Raw genomic sequence first — 22,425 nt, 5'->3', positions numbered from 1 at the left:
AAACACAGCCCAGGCAGGCCATGAGCTACACATGAAACTTCAGATGTCTGCTGGGGAGGGATGAAAAACACGGCTACATAGACAGAATTCAACAGAAATCACACACTGTCATTTCACCTAAAGCCTGGCAGAAAACCACAAAATGGTAACGGTTACTCTGACTGGATAGCAGGATTATGGCTGAATTTTTCTCATTTTTTGTCATTTTTTTCTATACTGTGGTTATAGTCTATAATTTAAAATCAATTTTTTAAAAAGTTAGGCAAGTGAATTTATTTTCTTGAGCAAATAAAAGTCAAGATAATCACAAATCTTGAGATACTGAAATTTAAATCTTGAGAAACTGAAATAAGACCCCATTTAGAGATTCTTTTCAAAATTTCACAAAAATACATTTTGAACAAAGAACGGAGGTGCAGCGCCCAGAGTGAAGACTGCGTAATCTGAAAGTGCAAACTTCTGACAATTTTATGATGTTGCTGGGTTTTTCATTATATACAGTGAAACCTGTGAGAGCCCAAACTCAACGGGACTGCCTTGTTTTTCCTGGTCTTGCAAGTTTTCTGCCTTTGACAGTCTTACCACTTTTCTATTACTTTCTATTAGTGGAAAATTTTTTAGTTTTCCTTCTCTGACAGGTTTTCGTCTTACATTGTTTCCGGCTTTCACAGGTTTTACTGTAGAATTGGATGTAAAAGTTGAAAAGTCACATCAAACGAGAGCACCCTGGGGTATCCTGTATGTGTCACTCAGGCCTATTTCTAGAAAGGAACAGGGTGGCTTCATGTCTCAAACTAACCCCCAAGAAGGTCTCAGAGACCTAGCAGTGCCAAATGGGAGAAAACCAAAACGAAACAAACTCACTGCCGTCAAGTCGATTCCGGGCATCTGAAATTCTTTTAGGAAAAAAAAAAAAAAAAATCACAGACCAAGCATATATACATACACAGGTACATAAATACAAAAACTATCTAGAAAAGAAAGTACTAAATAAGTACTTTTCCTTCAAAAGACATTTTTAATAGTTAGGCTTTAAGAGAATTCACATGTAATGGTCTGCTTCCTTTAAAATCACTTGTGACTTTTTCAGTCACAAAAGGACAAATACTGTATGATCTCACTGATATGAAATAAGGAAATATATAGAAATCAAAGATTATTAGTGGATGGGGGGAGGGAACTTTTTGCTTATACGCCATTGAGTTTATGTAAATGGTACAAGAATAATTTGGAAAAGAACAGTGATAATGGTTGAAAAACATGCAGGACAGAATCAATGTCACCAAATTATACACGTAGAAATTGAATTGGCAAATGTTCTGTTGTACATAGTTTCATCACAATAAAAAAGTTTTAAATAAATAAAATCACTTATCAAAACTTTTTCTTACCCAATTTTCTTTTAACTTCCATTTCTGATTAAGTTTATTTTCATACAATATCTTTCTATGAGCTCGTTTCATTTTTCCCAAACCCTTCAATACTTACTTCATCAGCTACTTCTGTCTAAAACTTAAAATCTATTATTTGACATCTACCTAAAATACACCAACAACAGTGTTCTGAGTCTTACTTACTATTGATATAAAACTCTATTTGCCATAACACCAATTCCATTTTAATATCTGTCCAAGAAGATGACCCTAATTGTCTAGAAGAAATTTAGTTTCTTGACTTTGACATTTTGTCCTCAACAACTGTCCAAAACCTAACATGATACCAAATTCAATGGTATCAAATTTTTTACAGAATGCTTTTTGATGTTAGGGAAATTCCTGTTTTTGTCAACAGAATAATTTCAAATTCAAGCCCAAATGATAACTCTATATAAAGATACGAATTTTACCTGAATGCTTTAACATTTTTAAAAAATGTTATCTCTAATAAATTTGTCTCATAAGATAATTAATCTGGTAATTGAAATATTTTGCTTTGATAATATATTTAACAGAACATAATAATACACTCACTGAAAGGCTTAGGAATTCATTAAAGTAGTCCACGAGAAAATTATCTGTTGCCAAAGAATCTTCCTGCAAAAACATAAAACACAGTATTATGCTTATGCTAATATGTTTTAAAAGGTGCTTATGCATATATTATTTTCTAATTCTACTATAAATTGGTTATAATGTAGATCTTCAAATCTTCAGTCAGTCAACAGTGAAACCTCAGGAAGGAAGAAATAAGAAAGAAAGGCATATATTCTTGAGACATTGTCTAGGCGAAAAATAGAACACAGGAAAAAGTGCAGCACAACATTTAAATGAAACGTTAATACAAAATAACACTACACATGGTACATTACCCTCACAGACTTATTAGAAATATGTATTTCATAAAAATAAGACAGAGTCAATAAAGATAGAAGCAGTGTTTAGGGTTAAAATGGGATTGAGAATGTGAATGTCTTAAATGGTCCAATGGATATATTAAGCAAAGAAAATGATCTACTCTCTGTCCCTCACAATGAGATACAATTTTAGTAATCTGGGTCCTGCTTAACTTTTGCATGAAGAAACTTTGGAAATGCATGTGTTCTATGAATAAAGATTGTATACATTTTTTCCATGGCTATCTCATCCACCAACATAGCCACTTTTAAAATTGGCAAAATTGAAATGGCACTGCCAAGAACAAAAATCTCTCTTCCAAATCATAAAACACCTTATTTTGTTAGTAACTGTTTCCATTGTGTCAAATGTACATTATGGCATACTCTGTTGTACAGTACATGTGTTTATTTTGTTATTCATAATTACATTTCAATTTTACAAATCACATATGAAGGTTGAAAATATGACACAATGCTATTATTTCCATATGGCTGGTTACTTTCTTCTTACACTGGACAATTTTTTAAAATGTTGTTTAAGTGTAGTGCTATAAGGAAGACACTATAGTACATTAACACCTACTTTGGAAAATAGATGTTTGGGGTAATTTAAATAATTGCAGTGTCAGAACAGAGTTATAAACGATCACTTATAAGGATTTATATAAATGAATTTACTAAATACCTGAACTGATTAAAACAACAATAACTAAGGATTTAATAAATCTACTACCTTAATGGAGCCCCGGTGGTGCAGTGGTTAAGAGCTCAGCTATTAACCAAAAGGTGAGCAGTTCAAATCCACCAGCCACTCCTTGGAAACCCTATGGGGCAGCTCTACTCTGTCCTAGAGGGTCACTGTGAGCTGGAATTGACTAGACGGCAACAGGTTTGGTTTTTTGGTTTTACTACCTTTATAGTGGTATCTTAGTAGTACTATATTCTCCAACAAAGTCCTGATTGGCAGAGGTCTAATAAAACAAAAAAAGGCAGAAAACACTGTAGGGGAAACTACAAGGCTAATAATACATCATTTTACTTTTCAAAGTTACTTGAATTTTCTGGACTTTATTTAGTGAACTACCTAGATTTTATTAACTCTTAGGAGAAATCAACTGAATTCAATAAATATTTTTAGTATCTCCTAGTTAAAAATCATTGTGCTACAATAAGAGTGACAAAATTTTGCAGTACTGGGCCACATCATCAAAAATCCACAGATGTTAAGGGTAAGTATATTTGGAATTTATAACAGTAGTAAAGTATAGTCTCTTGTTAGCTTTTCTAAAATGTTATTTTTTTTTTTTTAATTTTCAGCCATAAAATAGAATATAGATTTCATACGGTAAGGCGGACCTAAATACTGCCTAGAATTTGGTCAGCCACATTGCCAGAAATTTCTCGATAATCCTGGAATTCATATATTTTTCATTTCCAGGTACATTTCCTTTCCAGAGGCATCTCCAGACACCTCACACTTCTAAGAGAAGCCACCTCAGTGCTTTTCAAAAACTATGTTGAAATACCTGTTTTGCTTTGTTTTCCTAATTCATTTCAGACAAATGGCTTTTTAAAATACAATAAATGCATTATTAGCAAATAGAATAAAAGATACACATAATATAAGCCCAATTTACTATTAGATTCAATAAATAAACATACTCTGTCAAATTGCTATAAAGTTTCTAAACATTTCCTCTCAACTTGAACACATCTCATCATTGACTAATAAGAAATAGTTGTCAAACTGGCCCCAGTCCACAGACCCTCCTTGAGTAGCACTACTCTAGCTTCTTGGTACGCAGTTTGCTTTTAGCTTCCTCAGGTCCACCCAAAACCAAACCACACTGATAGGGCATTTACTTGATATTCAGTCACATATTCAGGTTTGTACTTAGAGACAACCATAGATACTTTACTTAGATAAAGTTATTTTAATAACTTTTTAATTTTTTTAATGTTTTATTTAAATACATCAAAATCTGTATTTCTCTTCTGAAATTATCTTAATTTCTAACAATATTAAATATCTGTGATTCTACTGAGATCAGGAGAGCTCTGCAACAGGAAGTGTAGAGTCCAAATGTCATCTGTTCAACCTTCTTGTCTCACTTGAGTGGGAATGGCAGTTGGGAATTAGAAGCCTAAAAATATGAGCCTATTTTCCCCCTTCAGTTTCTACTTCAATATGTTCACACATCTTGTCACACTGGTAAGAAAATACAGTCTTATAAACCAATGAGGATCTTATAAACTGGTGCTCTCAAAACCCTTTAATAAAAAAAAAAAATCAAAGGACTTGATCTGAAGCAGAATTAAAATGAAGTCTCCATACTTGACTGTAATATCTTCAAAAAAACCAGTAAACTGGTGATGGTTAAGTGCACAATCAACAAGAAAACTGAGTTACAATCAATTCCTCCATTACATCATTCAATGAACTTGACTGCAAAATTTGCAACACAAATTCTCCTGCTGAATGATGCAATGGAAGGTAGGAACACTTCTTTAGAACTGAATACACTCTTGAAACCTGTTTTTTCATATGTTACAGGTGTGCCATCTGCGAAGGTGAAGTCAACTTTTCCATTTTTAGTCCAAACTTCTTACATTTCTTACTGGAACAGGCCTAAGCAAAATAGTTCACGTGTGCTTACTAATTATGGTAGGTAGAACTTCTATGTAAAAAATAATTTTGCTGCACCTTTCAGCCAGATGAACTACAATTGCTTCTTAACTCTAAAATGTACAAGCTATACAATACTGTAATTATTTTACGGCATGTATTATATTCTTTTTGGGGCTATGGTTTTTGTCGGCTGTATCATATTTTTTCTTCCTTGTTTATAAGACCTTCCTTGTGTATCTTGCACCTTCCAGAGTTATGACACAGAAACAGATCTCATTCGTAACCCGGGGACTGCCCATATCCCTGAAATGATACCAACAGGATGAACCTCCTTCTCCTTCCTGTTCCTAAGTTATGTATATAAATTCTTTCTTTCCTTCTTTTTGAACAAGGTAATCACTAGACCAAAGATTCCTCATCAGGTATACAGTGGAACTTGGTAGTATGCTGCCAGTGGGATTCAGTGGGCCAAGAGACAGTGGACCTCTTCAGCCCTCAAGGCAAGTAGACACAGCCTGGCATGGCTGGAGCTCCAAGGATGGTGATCTCTGGTTGTAAGCAATCTTGTTTAGGGCTCCTGAGACCCAACTCCCTCCTCTGGAGACAGCAATTTATGAGCTACTTCCCACACACACTACTTCTCTGAAAGGCACTGAGCATGGCCAAGCAGTTGCTCAAGTCCCTAGACATGGATTTATTAGCTAGCTGCAGAGCATGCCACCAGCCCAAGATGCTGCCAGGGGAGTCTCTATTTAATGTGTCCAAGAAACATAGTACACAGCCCACAGTGCTGCCAGGTTGGGAGAAGGGGAGAAGGGAGATACTGGAAGGCACAGCTACGGATGGTGGCCCTAAATCTTTGTCTTCACGTATATCTGATACTTCAGTCTGTTGGTAACTTATGACAGATGGATCCTTGTAGTAGTATCCAAAATAGATACAAGGTGATTGCTCCCAAAATGCGTGCATTCTGCAATACAAAACTGCTTCATTATTTTGAAATAGTTGATAAGAAGGATAAATCCATTTGCATTATTCCAAGAGATCTTAACGTTACATTTATCATGAAAAAAGGGAAGAACTGTTAAATCTTACAATTTAATTTCAATTCTTGCAATTTAGAATGGTTGTAAAAGAATATTTTAATGGATGAATGGACACGGGGAACCCAAAGTGGAAAGGGGGAGAGTGTTGACTCATTATGGGGACTGCAACTGATGTCACAAAACAATTTGTGTATAAATTTTTGAATGAGAAACTAATTTGCACTGTAAACTTTCACATAAAGCACAAAGCCAAAACTAAAACCAAACCCAGTGCCGTCGAGTCAATTCCGACTCATAGCAACCCTATAGGACAGAGTAGAACTGCCCTATAGAGTTTCCAAGGAGCACCTGGTGGATTCAAACCACAAAACCTTTCGTTAGCAGCTGCAGCACTTAACCACTACACCACCAGGGTTTCCAAAGCACGATAAAATTAAACCCAAACCAAAACCAGACCCAGTGCCGTCAAGTCGATTCCGACTCATAGCAACCCTATGGACAGAGCAGAACTGCCCCATAGAGTTTCCAAGGAGCGCCTGGTGGATTCAAACTGCCGACCCTTTGGTTAGCAGCCATAGCACTTACCCACTATGCCACCAGGGTTTCCATAAAATTAAAATAAATTTAAAAAAAGAATAGTTAAAAAAAATTGTATCACTTATTGGGTGAACAGTTTCTCACCAATGGAGATGACTCAAGAATATTAACAGATCACCATTAAAAAGTCTTGATTAAAAATTGCACATAGTCATTTCAAGCAAAAACCTGATATTAAAGTTATATAACAATCAAAAAAGTTACGAACACATCGGAATCACAAAATGACATGGATGAATCTCAAAAACATTCTGAGCAAAAGGAGCCTCGCACAAAAAAAAAAAAACAACTGTACAGTTCCATTTATGTGAAGCTCAAAAATAAGCAAAACTAATCTAAGGTAAGACTATTAAGACAGTGGTTGTTTGGGGGAATAGGGGCAAGAATCAGCTGGCAAGGGGCTTGAAGGATCTTTCTAGGATGATGGAAATATTGTATATATTGATGGGGGTTGGATTTCATCATTACATGCCTTTTTCAAAAGTCATCAAATGGTATACTTAAGGTTTGTGTATTTACTGTGCATAAATTTTACATCAACAAAAAAACGATAAACAAATACTGAAAGCTAGTTATTGATATTCATGCTGAAGTGTTTAGTGGTGAAGTACACCAATGTCTGCCAACTTACTACAAAATGCATAAAAAACAAGAAAGAAAGATCATGTTTCTCTGTACCCCATGGATAGCCTTCTTTGCCTTCTATGTACTAAATGACATACCCCAAATCATTATTAGTGCCTCTAGAACAAATTCCAGGAGTCCTGGTGGCACAGTGGTTTAACCATTTGCTTGCTCTCTGAAAGACTGGCAGTTCGACCCCACCAGCTGCTCCGCAGGAGAAAAATCTGGCAGTCTGCTTCAGTAAAGGTTAGAAACCCTCTGGGGCAGTTCTACTCTGTCCTATAGGCTGGATAGGAAACCCTGGTGGCATAGTGGTTAAGAGCTATGGCTGCTAACCTAAAGGTTGGCAGTTTGAATCCACCAGGCACTCCTTGGAAACCGTATGGGGCCGTTCTACTGTCCTGTAGGGTCGCCATGAGTCAGAATCGACTCGACGGCAACACATTTATAGGGTCAATATGAGTTGGAATTAACTTGAGGGCAAATGGTTTGGAATAAATTCCTTGTTATCTAGTTATCCTCTGCCATTACCCTGGGATCCTATCCTCTCAGGGTCAGACTCCTGGGACCTCTAGTTCACTCTCCTGTCCATAACATGCCAAACCTCATCCTTTCTGCACCTACTTGCCCTATGGATCAGTCTTCCAAACCACATCTCAATTAATGCAACAGACCCACCTGTCCCTCAATCCCAATCATTTTCAACCACAAAAACAGTTTATGACTCATGTGATTTGGTTCCTGCCCAGCCACATATCATACTACCACGCTCCAGTCATAGCAAATTTCTTACAGTTCTTCTACACATTACACATGCTGATTATTCTGCCTAGAAAAATATTTTCCCGATTCACCTATCCATCATTTTTCCTCTCCAAAGTCTAGATAAATGGTCATCTGGTCACCCTTATAACTTCATACTGGAGCCCTGGTGGCACAGTGGTTAAGAGCTTGGCTGCTAACCAAAAGTTTGGCAGTTCGAATCCACCAGTCACTCCTTGCAAACCCTACAGGGCAAGTTCTTCTCTGTCCTGTGAGGGTCGCTATGAGTCGAAATCGACTTGACGGCAGTGGATAACGTCATACTATAATTGTTTACATGTCTCACCCACTAGATTGTGAACTCCTAGAGGAAAAGGGTTGAATCTCATTGTTTTTTCTCAACGCCCATAGATAGTACGTACTTTCAATATTTTTGTTACTTGAATAATTACACTGAAACTTGAAAAGATTGGTCATCTAATAAAACGACATCAATGAAATAAAAAGTAGAGAGATTACCAAAAGAGGAAAACATCAGAAAAAGAGGACATAAGCTGAAACAAGCTCCATAAAGCAGCTTGTTGACAAGAGATTCTGCTTAGATTGAGGGCAGTTTGGAAATTTAAGAGTTGAAAGCCCATTTATTATATTTCCACTGGTTCACAAAGTTATATTTTCTTATGAATGAAGTCTACGAAGGAAGAAGATAAGAATGAATCATCCAAACAATGAGCAAAAGTATGGACTCTCCTCCTTTTATTCCCAAAGATTATCATCACACATTACAAGCAACAACCAACCAAGAGTACTTTTCCACTGGGTTTCCATTCTCACTCTCTCCTGGCAAAAACACCCAAGGGCCTTGGGAAGGTAAAGGAAGCTCTGGATTCCCTTTTATCTCATTATGCTTTCTAACTATACCTATTAGGCTTCAATCAACCCAGTAGGGCCAAATAGCCTTTATACAAAGGTCTTTACAACCCGATATTCCAATTAAAAACAAAGTATCTCACACCCTTTAACACTTTTTCTCCAGATCTACACCTTGTTGTTAGGTGTCATCGAGTCAGTTCTGACTCACAGCGATCCTATAGGACAAAGTAGAACTGCCCCATAGGGTTTCCAAGGAGCAGCCGGTGAATTTCAACTGTCGACCTTTTGGTTAGCAGCTGAGTTCTTAACCACTACACCACCAGGGCTCCTATAACCTATGGGCAAAAACAAGATATGGCAGGCTTCTCTAAATTCTAAAGCATTTTTGCTTCAAACTTTATAATTTAAACAAATATAAATTGTTCCTCTTCTTACTGTTCCATATTAAGGGTCATACGTCAATCAGAAGGTACACTACTTTTGGGAATAGTGACTGCCATTGTGTGTACCCAACAGTGCAAAAGCCAAAAAAAAAAAAAAAAACCCCACTGCCATCAAGTCAATTCCAACTCATAGTGACCCTACAGGACAGAGAAGAACTGCCCCCCCATACAGTTTCCAAGGAGGGCCTGGTGGATTCAAATTGCTGGTTAGCACCTGTAGCACTTAACCACTATGCCACCAGGGTTTCCAATTGTGCAAAACACAGTAATAAATGCAAGTAGTTACTTAATGATATACTTTCTGACTAACTTATTGATGGACCCTTTAACGTAGTTTCTGTAGTTTCAAAAAACATCAGAGAATTTTATTCCTACCCAGAGTACAAGACTCTCTACAGGGATGAAAGAATTTCAACCAGTCTAACACCTTCCAATGGACCAGAAGGACACATCTCAGTTTCCGAGTTACCTCCTTGCAACATTCTGGCATATAGTTCTGCATTCTTTTAAGGTAAGGAGAATAGGAGGAGAGTAGCAGTAGTGCCTACCTCTACCTGACCCTGTCCTCCACCATTTCATTATAAAGCCAGCTATAGTGTCAACCTGAGTGTGCTCCCACAGTTCATCCAACCAATTTAGGCATAGCTGACCATATTTATAATTTGAAAAAATAAACATCAAGAAGTCATTAAAGGCCAGATAACTAAATAGTCTGGTTCACAAGAGTTGGAATTAGGGATCTTTTATATATTAGAATAACGAGAATATCCTCATGCTTGGCAAATCCTTTGTGTTTAGTATAATTTCATCCAACCTATACAGATAACAATATGAATTTGAACAAATTAAAGATTAGTTAAAAACTAAAACCAAAAAACCAAACCCACTGTCAACCAGTCAATTCCAACTCATAACGACGCCATACGGCAAAGTAAAACTGCCCCATAGGGTTTCCAAGGCTTTAATCTTTACAGGAGCAGACTGCCACATCTTTTTCCCTAGAAGAGCTAGTGAGTTTGAAAACCACCAACCTTTCAGTTAGCAACAGAGTGCTTAGCCACTGTGTTACCAGGGCTCCTTCTTGAAACTAAACCCAAAACCAAGCCCACTGCTGTCAAGTCGATTCCGATTCATAGCGACCCTATAAAACTCCCTCTTAATGGTAAAATTAAAAGAGAATCATCTTTTTTTTTTTACGGCATCTTCTTTTAAAGTTAATGAAACTGGGATTTTATATACCAGAAAGCTTTCGACAAAATTGATCATTACATGTACAATGAATTTTTAATCTACAAAGATTTCTTTTTGAAGCATAACATACCTACTTGCACAGTTTCAAACTATTTTCAATGCACATAATAAAAAGGTACTTAAATCTTTAATACTAATTTATTCTGTTTAAATGTTGACGAAAAATTTGAGTCACTCTCACTTTAAACTTTTCTCAATGTGTACCTAGCACACAATCAAATCCCCGCATATCATAAAAAATTGTCTGAACTCTAGTCTTTTTGCCATGGTAGGTCTATATTTTGGTTTTTATGGGAAAAAACATATACACACACCTGAAAGCAATGAGAAAGGCTTGAGATTAAGGGAAGTAGTGAAGGGAAACATTCACTTTACATCATTTGAATTACTTATAACAATGTATTCATACACTGCTTCTATAATTAAAAATAAATACACCACTCCAAAAGAAGTACTGGGAGAACTAAATATACTAAATTTTTAAAATATATTTTCCCTAAGAGAATGCTCAAGGACCACATCAAACACAACATTGATAAAAACATTAAAGTAGAAATATGCCAGAAGACAGTGCTTAAGACACGTGGAAAATATATCAAAGTTCTGCCCCCTTAAAATGAAGCAAATTACACTAATTATTTATGAAAATATCCATCGACCAATATTTATGTTGTTAATCATTTAACAACATATTCTGGGAATTATGCCATACACTATCAGAAATATTAAGGTGTATTGAGACATAGTACCAACATTGTAGGAGCTAGCAATTTTCTTAAGAAATTACAAAATTTACACAAAGTGAAAACATATACAAGGCAATGTGTCCCTGACAAAAGAATGATTTAATCTAGTTATTCCATTTTTTGAGGATGAAAATCTCATGTTAAGGTTAAAATATTTTGCTGAGATTCACAATAGCACTGTACTTTTAGATCCACTGATTGAGAAGTACAAAATGAAAAAAGTTATCATGAATATACAAGCATCTTAAATTTAGTATATGATTCAGCTACCAATGACAGAAAACCAAAATAGCATGATTTAAATAAAACAGAAGTTTATTTCTCTCATGTAACCATAAGTAGTCCAGGGCTGGTATTCTGGGCTTCAAATCAGTTCAAACCAGTTCAGTTATGGCTGAGTAAACAAAATTGGAAAAGACCCCAAATTTTTACAATTTGGGTGATTTGGAACAATAACCAGAACAGGAAAAATTATGGGTCGAAGCCCCGGGATGGGAGACTTGGAAGAGGCCTAGCAAGCCCTGAGATTGGATTATTGGCAGGACTGTGCAAAGGAACACACATTCAAAGCAGCGCAGTTGGCCACCATCTTTGAGCAGGGCACCGCTGTTTCCAGCTCTGCTCACAATCCGAAGCATAAGAAATCTGGTTGCTGTGCAATGCATACACTGCTCGTTTTCTAAGAAAGAGATTAGGTTTCCAGCAGGGCTAGGCTGAACTGGAAAGAGCCAGTTTGAAGCCCTGCTGGTATTGTAGCTTCCCAATTATCAGGATCCCAGGGCCTTTTTCTCTTGTGACTCTACTATCTCAAGCTGCAGCTTCCACCTCATCATCCAACATGACTGCTTCAACCCCAGCCATCACATCCTCGTTCCAGCCAGCAGGAAAAATGAAAGAGGGCACATTCTCTCTCTTTACACATAGGAGTGTTAGCATCAGAATACCAAGGGTTCTGACTGTGGCTCAGCCAACTCCTAGCTTTGTGACCTAGGGGTCAGTTATTGAATCTCTGTAAATGTCAGCTTTCCAGAAGGACACAAAACTTATGCTTACATCCTATTGGCTAGAATACAGTTACATGATCACATTTAGTTTCAAAGGGGCTTGAAAATGTAGTCTTCATTCTGAATTGCAACATGTCTAGTATGTATTATGGAAAAGGAGAATGGATTTTGGGGGAACTAGAGGTCTCTGCCACACACTTTTTTCTGAGTACAGTTTATCAGTGAGAACAATACTTCACCCTTTTGAAAAACAGGTAAATATATGTGCAAGACACACTATTTAATCTACAGACAGTGCTTGGTGAACATATGAATTTGAGGATCCTGTCACAAATTGCTCTTGACTGAGAGCTGCACAGAGCTCAAAGGCAGTCTGGATGATTTTAGGTTGGAAAGGTTTCATGAAGGAGATGAGCTGGGCTTTGAAGAATGTGCAAGATTGTGAAATAGATGAGGAAGGGCAACTGAAACAAAACTCAACAGCAAAGGCAAGGAGGCAGGGGAGCAGTTTGGCTGGAACGGAAGGCATGTGGAAGTACTTTATAAACCAAGAACAATGCCTGTTGTCTTTATCACGTAGAAAAGTATTGCGAGGTGAGGTTAAAGAAGACTGAAAAGTTATAGAAAAGGTTTTGAATGCTAATGTGAAGCTTTTGACGTTCTGTCTCTGCCAGTTACTAGACGCGTGGTCTTGGGCCAAATTAGTTAACCTCTTTGAACTTTGATTTCCTCATCTGTGAAACGTGGGTAATAATACCCACCTGATAGGGTTGTTTTGAGGTTAAATACTAGCATGTAGACAATAAATAGCAGCTATTAGTAAAAGCTCTGAGTAGTCAAGTAACATGGTCCCATGATCAACATGGTAATTTTTTTTTAAGAAAACAGTAATCTGATAGCCAGGGTAGGAGTGACAGGAAAAGGGAATACCTGAAGGTAGACAGAACAAAGCAATAGCAAGTAATTCGGTACAGTTGAAGCACAGAAGTTTGCATTTTAGGCTTTAGGCAAAGATAAATTGGAGTTGGCGGAAGGAATATTGGAGGCAGCGATATCAGTTAGGACTACTGCCAAAGTCCAGGCCCAAGGATGAGGGCTTGAAACAAGACAGTAGCTGTGCGGATGGAGAAAAAGATCTGGCTATGAGAGGAACTTGGTAAATGATTGCAGGTGGAGGGTGAAGAAAAGGGAAGAAAGGCTCTGGCTTGGGTAACTAAATGGCCAGTGGCACCATTAACCAAAATCAGAACAGTAGGACAAACAGAAGTTGGGGGTGGGGATTAAGTTCAGTTTAGACTGCTGAAGTGATCCAGGACATCCAGACAATGAAAATGTCTAATAATCCAGGTGTCTGGCCTGGAAGTGTAGATTTGGAAGCCCCATGAAATACAGGTAGCTGAAGTTATAGAAGGAGAAGAGGAGCTCACCCACGGAAAGCCTATTGAATAGAATCCTAAAAAAGGTCAACAATTTCATGGAGAAAAAAAAAGAGAAACCAGGAAAAGCAGGGGATAAGAATGAGAAATGGGGGAACTGAAAGACAGTGGTGTCAAAGAAGCTAAGAGGAGGAGTAGCTAATAAAGGCTTCAAGCTAGTCTGAGTTCCCAGATGGTGCCAAAGGCCTAAAGAGGTGAGCCCATGGCTCACACAAGAAATGGAATGTTGCTGAGTGCTCTTTAGAGAACTCACGCCTGAATGGTATGGGAAAGGACTAGCAGGCTCCAGAAATGCTCACCTCCTAGTGGAATGAAGAGCTACTCGGGGAGCTTAAATTTAACGCTAAACAGAGCTCTGCCAATGAAGACAGAGGATGGACAGGGTTTCTGACATGCTCTGTGTGCCTGAGCCTTGGCCCCTCTGAGAGCCAGTAGTCTGCAAGTGTGAAAATGGAAGCTGCTAGAAGATGCAGCCATAGCCCTATCTTCTCTCATAGTCCCTGCTAGACTGAACTTCTTGGGACTTATCTTCAGCACTTAGCACTGCATTTTTTTATGAATGTACAAGGCACACCTGTTTGCTGAATAAAAAGTCAGAAGCAAATAAGATAATTAGCCAACAAAAGAAATAAGTGCTGGAGGGGATACGCAAACACTATAGAGAAGTGGGTAAACCAAAAAAAAAAAAAAAAAAATCCAAACCCGTTGCCGTCAAGTCGATTCAGACTCACAGCGACCCTAAAGGACAGAGTAGAACCCTATAGGACAGACCCTGTAAGAGAGAGCAGAGCGTTTCCAAGGAGCATCTGGAGGATTCGAACTGCTGACCTTTTGGTTAGCAACCATAGCACTTAACCACTACGCCACCAGGGTTTCCAGAGAAGTGGGGAGAGCTCTTGAAATCAGGCTCAGAACTTAGAAGGAATTAGGATCTGCTGGGTTAGGGTTTTTAAGGAAACCCTATGAGCTGGAATCGACTCCACCACAATGGTTTGGTTTTTTCTGTTTTAAGGAAACCCTGGTGGTGTAGTGGTTAAGAGCTATGGCTGCTAACCAAAAGGTTGGCAGTTCGAATCCACCAGGCACTTCTTGGAAACTCTATGGGGCAGTTCTACTCTGTCCTATAGTGTCGCTATGATTTGGAATCGACCGGCAGCAACAGGTTATTCCTGTCTAACCCTGGTTGAGTTCTTTAAATGTACAATATGAATTACAATAGAACCCATCCTAAAGATGGTATTCACTTAAATGAAAGTGTATATAACATATTTGCTGAAGCACTTATTAATACTCCTCAAGGTGTCTGGACTAAGAACAACATTTAGCACATTTTGAAAGAAATTATAAACTGACCGCTCCTTACTAACTAACGCTATCTACTAATTTTTTTTTTCACTAATGTTTACTGCAACCAGGAAATGCACAACCACATCACAATAAAACCACCTCTCACGAAGTCATTAAGGGAACTTAGAGAAATTAAATGAAGGAATTTACGTGAGGGAAAAAACTTTAACAATAAATATCATTCATCATACAAGTTAATTGGTCCCTTCTTAAAAATTCATCTATTAAGGAATGTAAAAAGGTCTTGTACTCAGTTATCACTATTATTACTAAACCAAGACATCCACTAATATTCGTTTGCCAAAAAGGAGGAAATAAAACACACACCTTTCTTCTGTAATCTAATATATGTTATTTTTTAAAAAGCCAGGGAAAAGAATAAGTAGCCCACATAAATTATACTTACAAATCCTTCTTCTGTAATAGTTGGTGGCTCTGAAACAAAATAAAACATTACATTATCTCACTCAAATCTGATTTCCTTTTTAAAGTAAATGAAATAATTTGAGACAGCACCTAGCTCTGCTTTATTCACGGGCAAGCACAGTACATTTTTGGCCCTCTGTTCCTTCTCTGCACATGGATTGAATTTTAAGTTGGAATTCAAGATGGAAGTGGGGAGGAAAGCCCTCTGGAATCCAGTTTGGTCATTAATTCACTGTGACCCTGGAGTTAACAGATGGGAAGCCTCCACTATTCCTGCTGCAAAATGGAGAATTAAGTAAGATAAAATAATACGGTGTAAATTAGAAAATGTAAAGAAAGGCGGGACTGAGGGTAAAATCCGACGCCAGCTTCTCGAATATTTAGGAGACGCCCAAGCAAGGAGAATTACAGCTCGAGGGGGTGCGTGGGCGGCCGCACCGTGGCCAACGGGGATGGCGCGAGAGTCGCGGCCTTCGTTCTGGCGGGCGAGAGCTGCGGCCCCGGCCTGACGACCTACCGGCGGTGAGCCGCTTCCCGCGCATGCTGCGGCCGCCTCCCGCGCGGCCCTTCCGGGCCCAGCGCGTCAGGGTCCGTCTCTCCCTTAGCGGACGCGGACGCGGCGCGTGGGCCGCCGGGCTGCGCCTGCCTGGGAGCCCCTGTCTCGCCCGAGTTGCTATGGAGCTGAGACAATGCGAGCGCCGAACAAGCGGGCGGTTTCGGGCCCGGGCGCGGCGCCGGAGGCCAAGCGGTGACGCGCGTTTCGGGGCCCCGGACGGAGGAGGGGGCACCCGGGACCGCCCCGAGCCCTTTCTTCCCGGGGCAGAGGTGGGTGCGCGCCCGGACCTCCAGCGAGACCACCCCAGGAGGGGACCTGGAGTAGCCCCTAAGGGCCGAAAGGGCCGGGGCCCGTTACTGTGGTGACCGTGGCTCTGGCCTGTTTTGTATCAACGAGATCCAGCCTGCACCATCCAAGGAAATATGATGTCCCATACTAAGATCAGCTAGAAAGTTGGCGCGGGAGAGGAGGCCAGAGGGGCTAGCCCTGAGGACAAAAGGGAAGAGTTCACCTCAGGAGTTTTCTTGAAAACAGGAGGATGACGTTCAACACATAGCTCTTGATCTCACTCACAGTTGCGTGAGATGCCTTTATGAAGTTAAATATTATAATGATCCCACTTATAGGAAATATCCAGACTAGGCGAATGCATAGAGACAAAAGTTCATTAGTGGTTAGCAGGGGAGGGGGGAATTGGTGAGTTATTGCTTAAGGGATGCTAAGTTTCTGTTTGGGTTGCTGAAAAGCTTGGAAATTGATAACAGAGGCTTAGGGAGGGTAAGCGCCCAGGGGCAATCTCTAAATTGCAACCTTTCCCTCCCCCCCCCATTTCAAAATGCCATGTGTGGGCAGAAACTCCTTACCCCCTTTTGTCCACCTGCCTCAGGCGCCTTTCATATTTATGGCACCTCGGAATGTCATTCTGAGCCTCATCTGGCACCCCCTTGGACTTCTGCCTTAGGGGCAAGCGTCCTCCTTGGCCCCACCCCCTTTGCCTGTGATAAATAATGGTGATGGTTGCACAACATGGTGAATGTAATTGTCCCTGAATTATACATTTAAAAATGGTTAAAGTGGCAATTTTTTTTGTTACAGGCATGCCTCAGAGATATTGCTGGTTCAGTTCCAGACCACCTCAATAAAGCCAATATCAAAATAAAGCGAGTCACATGAATTTTTTGGTTTCCCAGTGCATAAGTGGTTAAGAGCTCAGCTGCTAACCAAGAGGTCAGCATTTTGAATCCACCAGCTGCTTGTTGGAAACCCTGTGGGGCAGTTCTACTCTGTGCTATAGGGTCGCTATGAGTTGAAATTGACTCAACGGCAGTGGGTTTGGTTTTGGTTTTTTGGCAGTCAATTAAGTGTGCAATAGCATTATGTCTAAAAAAAAAAACCTAAATTAAAAAATACTTTATTGCTAAAAACTGCTAACCATTACCTGAGCCTTTAGCAGGTCATGATCTTTTTGGTGGTGGAGCGTACAATGTTGATGGCTGCTGACTGATCAGGGTGGTGATAGCTGAAAGTTGGGATGGCTGTGGCAATTTCTTAACGTAAGACAACAAGGAAGTTCGCTGCATTAGTTGACTTCCTTTCACGAGAGATTTCTGTGTAGCATGCAATGCTGTTAGATAGCATTTTACCCACAGTAGAACTTCTTTCAGAATCAACTAAGTTTATGTAATATTCTAAATCCCTTGTGATTTCAGCAATGTTCACAGCATCTTCACTAGGAGAAGATTCCATCTCAAGGAACCACTTTCTTTGCGCATCCATAAGAAGTAACTCCTCATCTGTTAAAGTTTTATCATGCAGCAATTCAGTCACATCCGCAGGCTCCACTTCTAATTCCAGTTCTCTTGCTATTTTCACCACATCTGCTGTTACTTCCTCCACTGAAGTCTTGAATCCCTCAAAGTCATCCATGAGGGTTGGAATCAATTTCTTCCAAACTCCTGTAAATGTTGCTATTTTTACCTCCTCCCATGAATCACAAATGTTCTTAATGGCATCTAAAATGGTGAATCCTTTCCAGAAGGTTTTCAATTTACTTTGCCCAGATGCATCACAGGAATCATTATGTGTACCACCTATAGCCTTATGAAATGTATTTCTTAAATAGTAAGACTTGAAAGTCAAAATTACTCCTTTATCCATGGGCTGCAGAATGGATGTTGTGTTGGTAGGCATGAAAATAACATTAATCTCCTTACACATCTCAATCAGAGTTCTTGCGTGACTAGGTGCATTGTCAATGAGCAGTAATATTTTGAAAGGAATCTTTTTCTGAGCAGTAGGTCTCAACAGTGGGCTTAAAATATTCAGTAAACCATGTTGTAAACAGCCGTGCTGTCATCTACACTTTATTGTTCCATTTATACAGCAGCACACCCAGAGTAGATTTAGCATAATTTTTAAGGGCCCTAGGATTTTCAGAATGGTAAATGAGCGTTGGCTTCAACTTAAAGTTGTCAGCTGTATTAGCCCCTAACAAGAGAGTCAGCCAGTCCTTTGAAGGTTTGAAGCCAGGCATTGACTTCTCCTCTCTAGCTCTGAAAGTCCTAGATGGCATCTTCTTCCAATATAAGGCTGTTTCCTCTACATTGAAAATCTGCTGTACAGTGTAGCCACCTTTATCAATTATCTCAGCTAGATCTTTTGGATAATTTGCTGCAGCTTCTATAACCTTGCACTTTTATGTTATGGAGATGGCTTCTTAAACTCATAAACCAACCTGTCTTTGCTTCAAACTCTTCTTATGCAGCTTCCTCACCTCTAAGCCTTCATAAAATTGAAGAGAGTTAAGGACCTTGCTCTGGATTAGGTTTCGACTTAAGGGAATGTTGTGGCTGGTTTGATCTTCTCTCCAGACCACTAAAACTTTCTCCGTATCAGCAATAAGCCTGTTTTGCTTTCATATCTTTTGCATGTTTACTGGAGTAGCACTTTTAATTTCCTTCAAAAACTTCTCCTTTGCATTCACAGCTTGGCTAACTGTTTGGCGCAAGAGGCCTAGCTTTCAGCCTATCTGGGCTTTCAACATGCCTTCCTCACTAAGCTTAATCATTTCTAGCTTTTGATTTAAAGTCAGAGATGTGTGACTCTTCCTTTCATTTGAATACTTAGAGGTCATTGTAGGGCTATTAACTGGCCTAATTTCAATACTGTTCTATCTCAGGGAATAGAGGGAGGTATGAGGAGAGGGAGAGAGACTGGGGAGCAGCTGGTCAGTGGAGCAGTCAGAACACACATTTAATGATTCAGTTCAACATCTTATATGGGAGTGGTTCATGGTACCCCAAAACAAGTACAATAGAAACATCAAAGATCACTGATCATAGATTACCATAACATATAATAAAGATGAAAAAGTTTGAAATATTGCAAGAATTACCAAAATGTGACATAGAGATACGAAGTTAGCTCATGCTGTTGGAAAAATGGCATTGATAGACTTGCTCGACGCAGGGTTGCCACAAACCTTCCATTTGTAAAAAACGCGATATCTGCAAAGCGCAATAAAACAAAGTATGCCCGTATATTTCAGTACAATTTTTTTTAATTAAATATTCATGTGCTTTAGGGACCAGATCTTCCCCACACTGCTCCGGTCAGTTAAGACTGTTGCATTTTCAAGATATTTAGCTTTGAAAGTTACCCAGGGAGGCTGTTGAAGACAATAAAATTGAGGCTGTCCCTAATGTGTGTATGCGTTCAGGAAAAAGTTATGATTGAAGAGTTTAAGTACAAAAGTGAAAAAAAAAAATTCTCAAGAGAAAAGAATTAATATTTTTAGTAAAGTTGTGAGTAACTAAATTTCCAGCCCAGACCTCTCCCCTGAGCCTAAGAATCCTAAATTCAATTGCTTTCTCCACCAGTGACATGACTGTTCCTTGGAGGCTTCCAAGTCAAAATTTGTCCAATATGAAACTCACATCTTCAAATTTCATCTTTTTACATAAATCCTGTGTTCAGTAAATGGTACCAAGCGATTCAAGCCAGAAACCTGGGAGTCACCCTAAAAACCACCCCCCCCAACTCATATTCAGTTGATCACTGTGTTGTTGCTGTTGTTGGGTGCCATTGAGTTGAATCCAACTCAGAGTGACCCCATGTGAGGACCCCAAGTGACAGAGAAGTATCCCATAGAGTTTTCTTGGCTATAATCTTTATGAAAGCAGATCTCCAGGTCTTTCTCCCATAGAGCCACTGGGTGTGTTTGAACTACCAACCTTTCAGTTAGCAGCCAAGCACTTAATCATTGTGCCACCAGGTTTCCTTCAGTCAAACACTAAACAACAAAACAAACATAGGTACCGGTAATTTACCTTCTAAAGTATTTCTGATTCTGTAATCTTCTCTCCACTCTCACTAGCAACCAAAACCTTAATATAGGCTCCCATCTGGACTTTCTAACTTGTCTTTCTTCAAGTCTTTGTTGGCAGTAGAGTTCCCCTCAGATCCATTCTCCAGGCTGAAAATGAAATCTATCTAAATGCAAATCTGACCTACTTAAAACCTTCAGTGGCTCTATGTTTGCCTCCTACAGTGCAGGGGACACTCCAAGGCCAGCCAAGGACCTGCCGGTATATAAATGCTTTAAGCAAGCAAAGACTTCCATGTATTACAAGGAAGCATAACACCTGCTAGTTATATTTATTGCCTTTTGATATTACACAGGCAAAAACAAAACAGAACTTAAAAAAAAGAAAAAATCACATGGCCAAATAAAATCAATCAGAGGGCTAAAGGAAGTCAAGGGAGCATAGTAGAAAAGGAGAACAGAGAGGTAAGAGGTTTGGGGAGACAGGTCACAAAGGGCTTTGTAGGCCTTTCATTCCAAGTGAAATGGAAACCATAGGAGAGTTCTGAATGGAGAAGTATAGTTTTACTTTTATTTGAAAAGGATCACTCTGGGTACTATATATATAATGGACCCTAGATGGACAAGAATAGAAGCAGGCAAGAGCGGATGTGGCTCTCATCAAGGTCATAGTAATATAGGTTTGAGAAAGACTTAGATTTTACATATATTATAAAGGCAGGTCCAAGATGATTTCCTGACAAATCAGATCAGTGGATGAACAAAAAAGTAGTTGACAATGACTCCAAGGTTTTTGGCCTGAGCGACCAGAAGGATGGAGTTGCCATCAATGGAGATAGGGAAGGCTGTGTGTGGAGCATGTTGTGGAAGAGTTTAAGAAGTTTACTAGTCATCCAAGTGAAAATGTTGAGTTTGCAGTTGATATAAACCAAAACCAAACCTGTTGCCACCGAGTCAGTTCTGACTCGTAGCGTCCCTAAAGGACAGAGTAGAACTGTCCCATATGGTTTCCAAGAAGCACCTGGTGGATTCAAACTGACTACCTTTTGGTTAGCAGCCATAGCTCTTAACCACTACGTCACCAGGGTTTCCTAAATTGTAAATTGAGAATAATATCAATCATTTAGGGTTATTGTTAGACCCCCATAGTAAATGTACAATAAGTGTTAGCTGCTATTAATGTTAAAACAAATTACTGACTTCTTTTTTTTTTTTTTTTATCAGTATGGCTATGTAAAACAGAAATTAGCAAATCTTATCTGTGAGCAGAGGGCAGTACAGAAGGATTGCAGTGGAGACAACCTCCGTAAGTTTATTTCAACAAATATTTACTAAGTGGTAGGCACCGTAGTGGGTGCTGGGGCATTAAATAAGACATAGCTCCTTCAACCCCCAGGAGTTTGTAGTCTGGGTGGGTAGCATGGCAGTAGAGGATGCAGCTCCCTGTACAGATGATTTTAATATGAATATGGTTTTAAAATATGGATTCGCTCAAAATGTGCAGGAGCAAGAGGGGAGGCCAATGAAGGGAGTTTATGGGAAGGTATTCTGGAGAAGGTGACACCCAACTGTGTCTTGAAGCCTGGAATTTGGGAGATATAAACTTGAGAGTCAGCATATAAATGGGGTTTTCAAGCATTTGCTAGTGCTGTTTCCACAAACAGGGAAACCCTTCTCGCTTTTCTTTGCCAGGCCAAACTTTCTCATTCTTCAAGACTTAATTTGGGGAGCCTTGAAGAACGTCTCAGGCAGTCTTCCCTTAAGCAGCTACAACAGTGATACAAGGAGAAGTCAAAATATCCATGGAATAGGACAGAAGTGACATTATGTGAAACCACTGTGGACAGAGAAAAATGATCAGTGGTTTCAGATATAAGCCCCAAACCAAATGTCACAAGAGCTGGCCTTCTGAATTGCAAGGATTAATATGCATTAGGGCTACTGTACATAATGTGCTCAGAGTGAGAAACTGCAAGGATTTATGACTCTCCCAAGTACTGCTGGAGAGATTGGCTAGTATGTGTAT

General features: G+C 39.2%; 1 protein-coding gene across 14 annotated transcripts in view; it reads right to left on the bottom strand.

Moving 5' to 3' along the window:
- Nucleotides 1-16,989, bottom strand: part of RGS22 (regulator of G protein signaling 22) — a 145,145-nt gene extending 128,156 nt beyond the window's left edge. For 7 of the 14 annotated variants that reach the window (XM_049853625.1, XM_049853629.1, XM_049853631.1 and 4 more), the window contains exons 1-3: nt 16,037-16,453; nt 15,500-15,528; nt 1,971-2,033 (exon numbers count right to left, since the gene is read on the bottom strand). In XM_049853625.1, coding sequence (XP_049709582.1) covers nt 1,971-2,033; nt 15,500-15,528; nt 16,037-16,061 — 117 coding nt within the window. In that variant the 5' untranslated portion in view covers nt 16,062-16,453. Of the gene's footprint in view, nt 1-864; nt 897-1,970; nt 2,034-15,499; nt 15,529-15,609; nt 15,740-16,036; nt 16,458-16,938 lie in introns of those variants that run through there. The other 7 variants (XM_049853628.1, XM_049853622.1, XM_049853627.1 and 4 more) reach the window with 6 other exon arrangements.
- Between the last annotated feature and the right edge of the window lie 5,436 nt (nt 16,990-22,425).

This window comes from Elephas maximus, chromosome 15 (genome assembly GCF_024166365.1).
Source record: "Elephas maximus indicus isolate mEleMax1 chromosome 15, mEleMax1 primary haplotype, whole genome shotgun sequence".
NCBI classification, from domain to species: Eukaryota; Metazoa; Chordata; class Mammalia; order Proboscidea; family Elephantidae; genus Elephas; species Elephas maximus.
This window is presented reverse-complemented; position numbering and strand designations above follow the sequence as displayed.